The sequence below is a fragment of the Larus michahellis genome, chromosome 2 (assembly GCF_964199755.1).
Source record: "Larus michahellis chromosome 2, bLarMic1.1, whole genome shotgun sequence".
Lineage (NCBI taxonomy): Eukaryota > Metazoa > Chordata > Aves > Charadriiformes > Laridae > Larus > Larus michahellis.
In genome coordinates this window covers 98,800,216-98,813,807 of record NC_133897.1, presented here as the reverse complement: position 1 = coordinate 98,813,807, position 13,592 = coordinate 98,800,216, and the positions used below count along the sequence as shown (strand labels likewise).

At 40.5% G+C, this 13,592-nt stretch overlaps 1 protein-coding gene across 1 annotated transcript in view; it reads left to right on the top strand.

Annotated features, from left to right (window-relative positions):
* MOCOS (molybdenum cofactor sulfurase) overlaps positions 1-13,592 on the top strand; it is a 226,150-nt gene that overhangs the window by 80,748 nt on the left and 131,810 nt on the right. The window contains exon 4 of the mRNA XM_074576354.1: positions 1,837-2,478. Within this exon, the coding sequence (XP_074432455.1) occupies positions 1,837-2,478 (642 nt within the window). The remainder of the gene's footprint in view (positions 1-1,836; positions 2,479-13,592) is intronic.

Sequence of the window (13,592 nt, the reverse complement as noted above, 5' to 3'; positions counted from 1 at the left end):
TTGGTTTCTCTGAACACCATCTTTAAAAACTATGACCGGAGCTGTGAAGGCTTGCAGCAACTATCCCCACGGAGATCTATTTCTGAAAGATCCTTATGAATTCTTTCAAATGGTTTCTCAGAACATTTAAAGCTTAATCTATGACCTCATGATGTCCTTCATAAAAGCTGAAATTCTTTCTTCATTTCCAGAAGACATAAAATATCTACCAATTGCATCAGATTTCAAAAATTCAAGTCCAGAAGAAACTCAAGTCTCAATTGGGCCTGTGAATCCATTTTTGCATCCTGTAATTCTCAGTACAATAAGACTTCCCTTCAACCAAGAAAATATATGCCTTTGCAGGGTGTTTTTTAGACCTAATTACCAAAGTCATTGCAATTGTTTGTTTTCCAGTGTTAAATCTTTGATTGCTGCACCCCATGCACCCAGCTCTACCACCCTTTGCCTGTAGCATTCGAGTGTCAAACTGCACACATAAAACTTTAAGGCATTTCTCTCTACTGTTCTATGATTCTGGAAATTTTAGCTTGAATTTGTTGCATAACCTTTTGTACAACTTACATTTAAATGCAACTGTGTCTTCAGTTTCTGCCTGTTCCAGTAAGGGAATCTCCTGGTACATAAAACATGCAAACTTTTAATGACATACATTGGGAACCAGAGTTCATAGGCTCTCCAAATGCTGGTCTGTACCTTGGAATTACACAGATCAGAGTGCCAGCTGCTTGGACAGCACTGACACGTTACGTTGCTCACAGAAACGCTCTGCAGCAGGAGAGATGAACTGAGAAACCCTGTTACATCTTACTTTCCTTGAAAACCAGACAGCATTAAGCAGCAACATTTATGCTCTCGTTCAATTTTGTTTGCTCTGCTCCATGCACTGAAGCTTGTGTCTCTTAGATGGTTGTTAAATTTCCTGTTAATATTAGTAGAAGTTTTATAAAAGTTAATTCAGAGAAAGTTCATCAGGTCAAAAAGGTAGGAAAGGTGACTGAATTGAAGCTGTTCCTCCGCCTCTGAAAAGACCCATCTTGCACACTGCAAAACTGTAATAGATGCATAAGCTAGCATGGGTACTAAATGGTGCATTAGACGGTGTTCACAAAAGGTAGTTAGAAGCCAACGAAGTGCTGTCCCAACATGAACGAGTATGTAGCGTAGATGTGTCTCAAGAGACCAGCTTGCTGGAGTTTTCATAGTCTGGCTCATTGGAAGACATTAAGTTGCTTCTGGTTTAGGCTATCTTTGTTGACTACAAAGATTACAGCCTTGTGTGCATAGGGCACATAGGAAGCATATGTTGCTTCTTGCTATCTTCTATTTCTGTTATTAATAATATAACCAAGCAGCAAAGCTGTATGCTAAGGTTTCCCTATTGAATCCTGTGACCCTTAATTGGGATGCTCAGTATTTAAGTAGATTATTTTTTTAAACTGAAAGAGATTCTGTCTGCTCCAAATACTTTGTAAACTAAAAACCCTAATAGTTTGCAAATAAAACTGGGCTCTTTCAAGGACAGTGTAATTTTAATCGTATGCAGGCTTGATTTTGATCCCACTGAGGGGCCAGACTGGCCACCCTATTCAGAGCCAGGCAGAACTGGCTTCTGTCCTTAAAAACACAACCACGTTCACTGCAGCATTGGAAAGTGTCTCTTGTGACAAAATTATTCAGTTTACGCTTGTTGAAGTTTACTGTGGTGTTTGGCAAAATCTGTCTTCTGTTCATCTCAGTAGAAAAGTTTATGCTAAGGAAAAACAAAATATATCACATAGCAATAAAATACAAAAATCAGAAAATAACTGGATCATTTTTTTTCCATTTTTTCAGAATATTGCAACACTTTCACACTACTGCTGAAGATTACACGATCATTTTTACATCTGGATGCACAGCTGCACTTAAACTGGTAGCAGAAGCATTCCCTTGGATACCTGAAGGCACAAAGCAACCCAGCAGTCGATTTTGTTACCTAACTGACAGCCACACATCTGTGGTGGGTATCAGGGGGATAACTGCCTCAATGAATGTCTTGTCTGTTCCAATAAAACCAAACGAAATCTTGTTATCAGAAGAAAACAGATTACCAGCTGAAGAACAAAACTGCACAACACCTCATCTTTTCTCTTATCCAGCTCAGAGCAATTTTTCTGGTACCAAATATCCCCTTTCATGGATACAGGACATAAAATCTGGAAAACTCCGCCCCGTCAAAATACCAGGGAAGTGGTTTGTTCTACTAGATGCAGCCTCATATGTGAGCAGTTCTCCATTAGACTTGGGAGTTCACCAAGCTGATTTTATCCCCGTCTCATTCTATAAAATCTTTGGATTCCCGACTGGTTTAGGAGCGTTGCTGGTAAACAACCGGATTGCCCCCCTCTTGAGGAAAACCTATTTTGGAGGTGGAACTGCAGCTGCCTACCTCGCAGGAGAGGATTTTTATTTCCCAAGGAAATCTATAGCAGAAAGGTAAGGCTTTATTTAACAATACAGGGTTTTTTGCTGATATTGTTTATGTCGGACAAATGTCTTAGGGTTGGTGCATGCACTGGACTGTGACACCTGTGCTTCTTTATGCAGTCGGACAGGTATTTCACATCTAACTCTGTTTTCTTCTTTTCTTCTTTTTTTCCTATCTAAAAAACATAATCTGAAATACCTAGCTTCCTTCCCTGATCTAGTTTGTCACAACTGATAAAAATACAAGGCTTCATTCAGTGACATAAAGGTCAGTCCATGCATTTTTTAATTTATATTTAAGGTACCTCAGTGGAACCCTGATTTGTTTTTGAAGCTCTGCTCTGCCTGGCCTGAAGCAGCCAGGCCAAGGTTGATCACACAGTATAATGACCCTCAGTGAAACTGGAAAGTAAGGTTCGTGTATTTCACTGGAAAGGTGTCATGCTTTACTCTCAAGAGAAGCTTTATCAGAATAACATGTGCAGTAAGATAAATTGCCTAGGACAAATATTTGTGGCGCTCTTATTCCCTGACTGAGGTTCTGGAGAAACTGTGAAGCTCTCCTACGGAAAACAGAGGACACCTAAAGGAGGTCAAACAGACACACAGAAGGAAATGGATAAGCTTCCCCAGTCTCTTAACACATTGAAACTCTGCTCTTAGTAATGCTTGGTCCCTCTGCCTCTTTCCCTCATGCCAGCAACAGCTTACATAAATGCAGTAGAGGCTTCTTTCTTGTCTCACATCCAATACATCTGCACAAAGGCAATGCTTGAGATCAGCAGTTAGTTAATATTAAATTATAGTCCTTGGGAGAGGCTTGAGGTAAAAAGGGGAAATGATAAAAAAAAAGTCATTCATGCCTTGCATTTGTTTATGGATGTGTATTCAGCAGTACAATGTCCTGCATCTCCCATGACGTAAATGTCTGACCTTTCACTGTACGTGTAGTAATGCAGAATGATGCCTCCTGTATGTGCACCTGTTGTAGACGTGTGCTCTGAGTGCTGCTGTGGGGTTCTGGATTGGTAAATGCAGAGGCTGGCCGCATTAGCCTGGCTCTTGTGCCGTACGAGGCCATGCGTGATTTCTGAAATGAAAACTGGTACAGTGAACATCCAGTTAATCTTTTAATATAGAAATAAAAACAACAGGGAAATGTTGGCGTTCTGACCTCCATTTCTGGTTTTTCAAACCAAAAAGGCTTTGAAGTGCAGCACTCACTGAAAATCAGGATCAGAAAGACAGGGCATAAAAATCATGGGATCCTAGGCTTCTCCTGCGTCACCTGCAAGCCAAAGAGAAAACCTGCTTTAATTTGACCTGGGCAGGCTCTAATTTCTGCGTGGCTTTTCTAGAGGTAATTAGCACACAACTCCTGAGATTGCATAGCGGATAAAAATACCTGAAATGTGGTTTAGATCTCAATTCTGCTTTTATACTTTTTTTAATTAAGAGGGGAATGATATGTGGGAACCTTGAGGGGAGCTCTATCTCTGGTACCTTTTTCAGGAATTTTCAGACATTGACTAATTATAAGTCTTTCAGGTATTTGAGGCTCCCACTGCTTTCAAGGGCTTTTTGTACTGGATCAGAAGAAGGGCCTGTTTAAACCTTTTTCTACTACAGAGTTATAAACAAAGGAATTTGTCCAATTTGATTTCTCACTCAGGCTGGGTACAGAGTGTCTAATCTTGGTATGAGCGAACATAACTCAAATAATCAAATCTGACAGCTGGATACCCAGGCATGTGATACTATTTCCCATTATACACCAAAGTTTCACAAAGACAGTCTGAGTCATTGCACATAGGTAAATATTTACATTTGTCCTCATCTCATCCTTTGGTTATTATTTGGAAACCTAATATTTAAAAGTTCATATTTAGAGCATTATTGATGCTGTCTGTAATCCGTAGTGAACTGTGGAGACTTAAAATCCCACCTGGAGAAGCTTGATGTTTTTAAAGATAGATCAGGAATGAGAATAACCACCTTCTTGAAAAATAAAAACAACAGCATTGAAATTCTCAATCAGTGTTCTCCAAGGTACGTCACCCAAATTTTTATTTTCTTTCAGATGTTATGTTTTTTCACTTTTTTACGTTTTTACAGTGTTTTTCTGAGAATAAGATACAGACATAGAATAGTTAGGAACAGAACTACTACACTTCAAATGAAACGCCAGGACACCATGGCCAAAGCTAATATGATTACCTTATCTGTGGGCCATGTTTCCATTTCTTTGCTAGTGACTGAAACACCTGGGTCATTACTTCTCACATAAACAGCAACTCTATCCAGGTTTTATCCCTGTCAAATTGCAGTAAGGAGCCTCCATCCTTGGAGGTATCCAAACCCAACTGGAGAAGGCCCCTGAGCAACCTGCTCCAGCTGAATATGCTTTTGGCAGGAGGCTGTACAGGAGATACCTAGGGGTCCTTTCCAGCCTCTGTGCTTCTGTGATTGGTTCTGCACACCTCTACCGAGCTTCATCTGCATTATCTCTTTAGATATGTCTTTGTGATTTCAAAAGGTTGATTTCTTAAAATTCTTTTTTTTTTAAAAAAAGCTTGTTTACAGTGCTGGATTAACATTGGGATTGAATACACTGAAACTTGTCATTTCATGTGGTAATTCATAAGGAAACTTGAACTCTAACAAATACCATTGGAAAAGTCGATTAGGATATGTGTATCTGAATACTGTTAGCAGAAGGTATTCCCCATCCATGCATAATCAAAATACAGTGTACTAAGGAAATGGCTTTTTCTAAGTCAAGGTGAAACTTGAGTGGAGATGTGTAATGAGGGTGTTTATTCATCTTTCCTTCCCAGAACTGTCAAAATGGTTACCTTTTGCCTTAATGGATACAGCTTTTGCTAGTGTTTCTTGTACTTTATTTTGTTGCTCTTGCTATATAAATTATTCTATCACAGACTCTTTTACATTCCTTTAATACCCTTAAATCACTTCCACGTTTTCTCATTTCATGGCAGTAGCCAGTCTTCCTATCTCAGCTTTTAAAATCATGTTTATTGTATTTTCATCCTTGTATCAAACAGCTTGACAAATTATTATTATCATTCACAAATCTAGCCTCATTTCCCATGTTTTTTTCTGCACAGCATGAGATAATAAAATAATATGATTATGTATAGCAAGAATTCAGCGATAAAATATTCATCATCTGCCCTATTTTTCTTTTGTATTTGGGAGTGCTATTCAAAATCTGATCATCCTGGAATTTATGACTAAGGGGAAAGAAGCTGTTGTGTTATCTGTAAATTGGATATCTGCATCTTAGTCTACCGGTGTGAAATATCTAGTGCATTAGCTGTTGTGTGTTTTTCATTTCCAAACGCATTTTCAAAACCTTTGGAAATCCAGATGGCATGACTTTGTCCCAGATGAGTTTTAGTGGCTCTTGCTTCTGCTGCTTGAATGATTTGACAGCCCTTAAGCAGCACCCACGCTTTTGTAGTCTACGATGCATTGTACCAAACCAAAGCAGGTTTCTTTATTCTTGATGCTGTAGCTTTTTATTTTTGAGGTGATTCAGTGGCTGATATATATGACCTGCAGATAAAAGGTTAGATCCCTCAAGTTCTGCAGGAAATGACCTTAATTAGGGCCCGCCGATGTACTGTGGTGGAGAACTATGCTAGAGATCACCAGGGTAACTCTGTGTGTTCCTGTGCAGGTATGTGTGTAGACGCGGTTTGGATCCTCATTTGCATGCTGAGTTTGTGCATGCTGAAAGGAAGGAAGGATTGGAAAATGGAGGCAGAAAGGCAAGTATGAGAGCTATGGCTAGGATCTCAAGAACTGGTGCTGGAGACAAAATACTGAAGCTGTGTGGTGAATATGGAGAAGCCTTGGCAAAAAGCTGGTTTTCTGCTTGCAGTTGTCTCTTTAGCATTCTTGCATGGTTCTGTAAGCATAGAAAGAAAGAATAGAGTGACAGGTGCTGGTTTATTCCATAGAAACTCTTCATAGTGCTGAGAAATCACCTAAGGACTGAGAGCACAATACTTCTGCACGTGCTCATCTTGTGTTCTACCGTATGCCCATTGACTCCACACTCAAGGGATCTGTCCATCTGCCCATCATTACTTCAGTGTAAGTGGGCTTAAATATCACCCTGTTGACTAGTGCATTTTGTTCAAGCATTTTGTTATACTGCTTTTATACATCATTTTTGTGATGCTTAGAGATCTCCAAACAGGACCACTTATGGGGGGATTTCCAAATCTGTGAAACTCCTGAACAAACATCCTTTCAAACAGCAGTGATGATTTTCAGATGAGATACTTGGGAAGTGACAAGGGTCTTCATCTAATTACTAATGGGCATTTGCACCATGAGGCTGCCTTCTGCACCTGACAGACCTCTTGCAGCCACTGGGAGGGACTCGTAAGCCTGTAGGCAACAAGAGGGTGAGCAAGGCTCTTCCCTCCCCTCACCCTCCAGTGCCACCCCATCCTGCAGAGATGAGAGGCTGGACGCCATTGAGCAGAACCGTGTAGGACTCTCACACAGCTGTGCTCCCTGTCTGAAAGGCAAAGTCCTTTCATTTAGCTGATAGAACTTTGACAACTTTTAAAACTGTTTCTCAAAACAAGAGCTGTGGAAAAATAAGAGGGGATTTTTTGCTTTCTGAGTAATTATAAGAAGTTTCAAGTAACCTGTTAGTTTTTCCCTTCTCTGCTGAAGTGTAAGTGTCTGCTGGAAAGCTTCATGCAGTATGTCTTGTTACCTCTCAGGACATCTAAGGGGGCAGCTGATATTTGCTGTGTTTTTCTGCCAGCCATCACTGCAGCCAGCCAGCTTCTTCAGTATTTGATGCAAAAGAAAGTTTTGCTTAATTTTTTTTCCAATTCCTACCATTAAGGAGGCATTTTTATGTCATTTTGCACTCTAATCCTCCAGGTGATTTTTTTTTTTTTCAATAGTGAAGTTGTTTCATTGCCCCAAAACTCAGCATATTCAGAATAAACTGAAAATTGTAAATCAGTGAGCCAAATGGAATCCTGTGGGAATCACTTGTGATCTTGATTTACCATGGGATTCCTCTTAAATTGATGAATCTGGGATAAACTGAGAGCATAAATGCTTGTCCAGTCCAACCAAACACTTAAAAACATGTTTGTGAACTTGGATTAGTGGGCAGTCACCCAAAGAGAAGCAACAATGTAGGTAAAATTTTGGAGAGGCAATACCGTTGGCAGTGATGGCTTCCTTTAGTCAGTAAGTCCCACCTTGATTCATTTATACAACTCTTGGATGTCCTTATTTATATTCTCAACCTCTTGCCTTGAAAACCTCATCAGTTTTGAAGACAGCCTTTATTCTTGAACTTTTGTTCGAGCAGCTGATGTTGCATTTCTTTTTAGCTACACAGCTGGAGATGATTGGCGGTTAGTGTGTTCCATGTTACACAGAATCCCAGTTCAGTGCTTCCCGCAGAGGTTCGGACAGATACCTCCCAGAATACAAACTCAGCTGTAACTACCAGGTTCTTCCAGCAGAGATCTTGGGAAAAAAAAGGAAGCACCTTCCGCCCCCATGTTTTACAGAGTCCAGAGCCACAGATGAAGGTGCTTTCCCGAGTAAGCTCTTCACTATGTCCCAGGGAGAAATAAGATTTGTGTTGTGTTTTCATCCTCAGTGTTTCCTATTGCACAGGTGGGAAATTCCCATCTGAGGTGGGTCACATATAGGGCTTATAGGTGTAAAAGCGAGGAATGAGCCAAAAAGAAAGGCATCATATTGGTTAATGTCTAAACGTTTGGGTCTATTGCAGCATGCAGTTACAGTGTACAGGTTCCCAAACTACTTTCAATCAAACCAGTTCAGGTCCTCAATGCGATGTAGCCACAGTGCCACAAACATCCATGCTGGGCAATTTACATTGCCTCTAAGGTACTACATTTAGGCAGGCCAGTGTCTTTGTGCTAGGCTGCAATCTACACTATGGAAAAAAATACAGGGGGAGGTGTTTTTTTGCAGGCAGGGAAGGTAGTAGATCTTGCACGCTTTTTACCAATGTTCTGCAAAATGAAATTAATAAAAATATAAATGCAAAGAGCTTTTAACTGTACTGTGGATTCTCTTACTTGGAAGTAGGCTGTACTAAACTAAGCATGTTCCTTCTTTCATTGCCAAAGTCTCAATGAAAGCCAGTAGTAATCATGTGCCTAATGTAGTCACATCCCTAGTGCACAGAGGCTCATGTAAATCACATCAAGCATTAATCTGTATTGTTAAGCACCTCCGTTCCAGTATATGACTGGCACCAAATTATTGACTTCTTAAATAAACCTTATAAATTGCTAGGGAACTACAATGCATGCATTTTTAAATAAAAGAAAAAAAATTGGAACTCATTATAATATGTGTTTTTCTTAAAATATAAAGTGTTTTGAGATGATAGCAAGAAAGAAAGGGATTCCGTTATATACCAGGACTTGATTTTGCCTTTGATCAAATACAGTAAAACTTCTGCCTGAACCAGGATATATCTTTGCAGTCATTGTGTCATGACATAGTTTCGCCCTAGGGAGTTCTTATACTCAAATTCAGAATCAAACCTTTTCCCTAAGTCTTCTTTGAGAAGCTCTGTGAATTTCTAGCACCAGCTTAATGGGATTTTACAGCATTTGTTTTCTGGTGATAAATTTATGGTATACTTCTTATTGTGCTTTGTAGATTTTCATTTCTGATTGATTAACCTGTTTGATATATGAGGAAAAGCAATGGTAACTTGTTTGGCATAAAAATCACTTTTTTTTCTTCACCATTTGTGCTGTGTGCTTAGAATATCTTGATATTAGCATGTAAAAGGGTGAGATTGGCTTTTTGACCCGGACGATATTTACAACATGCAAGTCCTGTTCAGATAATGTTAAGGGATTGATTTACTTCAAAGTGCAGGAATTAAAGCTTTTGCTCTCTCTTTTTACCTCAGGCAGTTCTTTGGAACAAGAATTGCTGTAAATACTCCATGGTATAGTATATAATTAGGATAATGCTCTTTGTTTGACTCCTGAAGTTTTAGAGACAAAAGCATGAGCTAAGGCAGACGTACTGAAGAGCTGTAACTAATATCAGGGGGTCAATTTAGATATTTAACATTATTTTAACCTAGTTTTTATGTGTTCTGAATCCTCCAGCGTGTGTGTGTGTGTTTTAAATACTTCCACAGTGATGCTGAAATTGTTCCAAATTGGCTGCTGAAACTTTATTGACTCCTTTGGTGTGAGCTTAGTCTCAGTTACAGAACGCAGCCTGAGATATGCAAAAATACCTACGCCTCTCCAGAACCACCCCAGGAGGGACGAATCCTTCTCACATCCTCCCTCCTTCCACAGTAAAGCAATTACTGCTTCTTCTAACCTTTGGTGGTGGGGTTTAATCATAGAATCATAGAATGTGTTGGGTTGGAAGGGACCTTTAAAGGTCATCTAGTCCAACCCCCCTGCAGTAAGCAGCAGGGACATCTTCAACTAGATCAGGTTGCTCAGGGCCTCATCAAGCCTGGCCTTGAATGTCTCCAGGGATGGGGCCTCCACCACCTCTCTGGGCAACCTGTTCCAGGGTCTCACCACCCTCATTGTCTCATTGTAAAGAACTTCTTCCTAATGTCTAATCTAAACCTACCCTGCTCTAGTTTAAAACTATTGCCCCTCGTCCTACTGCTACATGCCCTTGCAAACAGCCCCTCCCCAGCTTTCCTGTAGGCCCCCTTCAGGTACTGGAAGGCTGCTATAAGGTCTCCCTGGAGCCTTCTCTTCTCCAGGCTGAACAACCCCAACTCTCTCAGCCTGTCCTCATAGGAGAGGTGCTCCAGCCCTTGGATCATCTTTGTTTCCCTGCTCCTTCCCCCTGCTAAAGTAGCTCTGCTGCCCAAGCAGGGGAAGACTGGTAAGAAGGTCATCAGGGCAGGGAAGGACCATGACAAGAGGTTTATTTTTTCCATTTCATGATTTTATTAAAGCATTAGATGATGTGAGCAGGAGAACGTCATGAGCTAATAGAAGTGAGAAAAAGTAGAGTGGAGATGAGAAAAAAGGAGGAAAAGTTGAAACAACATGTCTGTAGGGGTGGCAACCCCGAGCCCCAAGTGTGGCAATGCGAGGGTGCTGCTGCGAGGGTGGCAGCTCCAGGTGGGGAGAGGGGGGTCTGCTCCTGGAGCTGACCCACCCACACGAGACAGGTTCCTTGAGCAGGGCAGAGGGGCCGCCTTGGGCAGGGGTTTTCTTCATGAACCATTTGCAGCAGGCAGGGAAATTCTAGAAATATGGCTCAATGTCTCTGTCTCTTCATGTGTCTCTGATCTGCAAATGGGTAGCAATGGCTCATCAGAAGCTGTCATGAGTGTTGGTTCAGGGCCATTCCTGTCGGCATGTACCAAAGATTCTGGCATGTCTTCTGCATGGCTGCTGCCACCAGGGGCTCCAAAGCAGCCGTTGCAATCTGTGGTTTCCACAGGTCTTTCTGTTTTAGGGAGTAAATGAGTCCAAACTGCAGGATACTACTGTGTATGGCTGCCATATCACCCGGGCCCTCTGCCAGCAGGTGGGCTTTGCGCCACAGACCAAGGCACTCGAGTCCCCATGTGGAGTCAGGGTTCGCAGGCTTTGCCTGCTCATGGCAGTGAAGATGAAGTTTAATTTCCCGTGTCCAAATGAGAGCTGAATCCCTTATGGCCTTCTCTGTTTCCAGGTAGAGCAAAGAAACTGGGGCCATGAACCCCACACCAGTCCATTTCCTAGGGCTGATGGTGAGCGCAGCTCTGTGGCAGGCTGTGGGCACCTCTCCAGAGCCACATACCCTGGGAGCAAGGTTGTCTGAATGCACAAACCCTGCATTTTGAACCATCTTGCTTTCAACAGTTTTGTCTTTTTACCATTGAAACCTGTTGCGTCGTAAAATGTCATCCAGCTCTGCTGCGTGGCTCCCTGACGGGGGCTGAGTTTTGGGCAGATCCGAGGTATCTGTGCCAGGTAAATCAAGGACCATTTTGGATGTGTAGAGGAGAAGGTGTGGGTGGATGAGAGCAGGCATCACCCACCCAGGCCTCTCTGCGGGAACGGTGATGGGGAGCAACTTCTAGACTTAGGAAAGAGTATTGAGCTGGGTTTTAAAACAGACTAACGCAAAGCAATGAAAGTGGTGAGGAGGGGAGTATTGGTGTCTGTTCTCCAATTCAGAAAAAAACTGAAGCATATGTATTTAAGTCAATCTCTAATCCAGAAACTTCCCTGAGCATTAACATGGACTTCATCTTGTACTTTAACTGGAACAGGATTATGCTAATGGTAGTCCTGTATTTCTGTGTAGATCCTTGTGGAAGCAAAACTCTTAGGAAATACTTATTTTCTCCCTTTATAGTGGATCCTCTCCCCTTACTATATATCTGGGTTTGGGTTGTTCTTTTTGGTGGGCAGGGGGCTAAGGGATGCATGGTGGCATGCCTGGCAATTACTGGCTGAATGCAATCCAAATTGAGTTCTTCCAAAATGGGATGGGGCTAGGTTGTTTCGTTCAAGGTTTTGTCTTTAATGCAAATAACCGTTATACAATTAAAAAGTACACTCCTCTAATAGAAACTGATATTAAGGTTATGTCAGGAAATGCCTGACCACAAATGATGAAGCATCTCCTTTACTATGACATACTAATGCACTATAGTGTCATGTGTTGATGTTAACCGTTATTGCTTAGTTTTATTTGCCCTTTTTGGGAAGAAAGTGCTAAAGATCAGTGATTTTCAGCCTGTTGTTCATGGACCCCTCGAGATCCATGAACTCACCATAAAGGCTCCACAAACGGAGGCTGAGACACCTTCATATATCATGTGGCAACCAAATATGTGTTTTTTTGAAAAAGATATTCACCTTCACTGGATTTTTTTTTAGTTCAGTGACTTCCTTCCAATCAGAATCATGCTTCTAAAATCTTTTTTGATAGGTATTCTTGATCTGACTTACTCTTGTCAGTAACATCAGAGCCAAGTGCTATCATTTAAGGGAAGGATATACTTTTGCAGTTTAAATAAAGTCAGAATACAAGAGAGCAAATTGAAATGCCCATAAAAGTTCGTCTGTTAATAGCAGAAGACTCACAAAACCATCTTAAGTTTAATTACACAGATTATGTGACTTCTTATGTGATATCTATATTATTTTGTATTTTATTTGTATACTAGCTACAGAGAGCTACTTTTTTAAAAAGTTTAGTGGTCACTGGCTTCCTAGTGGAAAGAAAGAGATCTATAGAAACAGAGTAGTTCAAGTGTTTAGATGATATCACTCAGGCTACTATTTGAAGATTACAAGTACAAGCACAGGCCTTTTTTTTTTTTTTTCATCTTCTTACTAGTCAAATATATGCAAGAGTTCATCTGGCATTTGTGCTCTTGGGAACCTGTGAAAGAAACATCTACAGGCTTCTCAAACGGATTTAATTCAGAAGAAAAAGGAAAATATTGATGCTCTTGAGAAGAAAAGGTTTTTCAATCTTTCTTGACTTTCACATATAAGCGACGGTTTCCAAAACAGGAAATACTCAGATTTGATTAAACACTTGGCTGTCACATTTCAGTCTGTTCATGTTCAATTAAAAAATTCAGAGGGATTCTCTAGCATTATTATAATCTACTTTTGCCTTATCTAGGCATTTATATTATGAAATAACATCTGCTATGGCTTAATAGCTGTGTCAAATGATTGTAATAGCTTTATTTTCAGTGAATTTTATGATAAAAAGTTTTAGAGTTACAGCAGGGAAAGTACTTATGTTGAAAGGATTGTATCTCCTATTTCATATTTTATGACAGATATTTTGCAGCTATGTTCTCAGGTGCTACTCTGATGCGGCTCCTTTTTTTATTTTCATTTTTTTTCTGATTGCTGCTGATGCCAACAGTTTGTAAATTCAGGAATATAAATTGCATGCATTTTCTTTATAACATCCACTGCTAGAAAGTGGTTACTATGAATCTAACACTTCTTATCACTCGTTCTGTCCTAAATTAGAGGTGTCTTGGTCTTAAGTTAGCTACACCAATATATGACCAGTTTAAGTGAGAAAAATGGCACACTGCTTTTGTCAGTGAC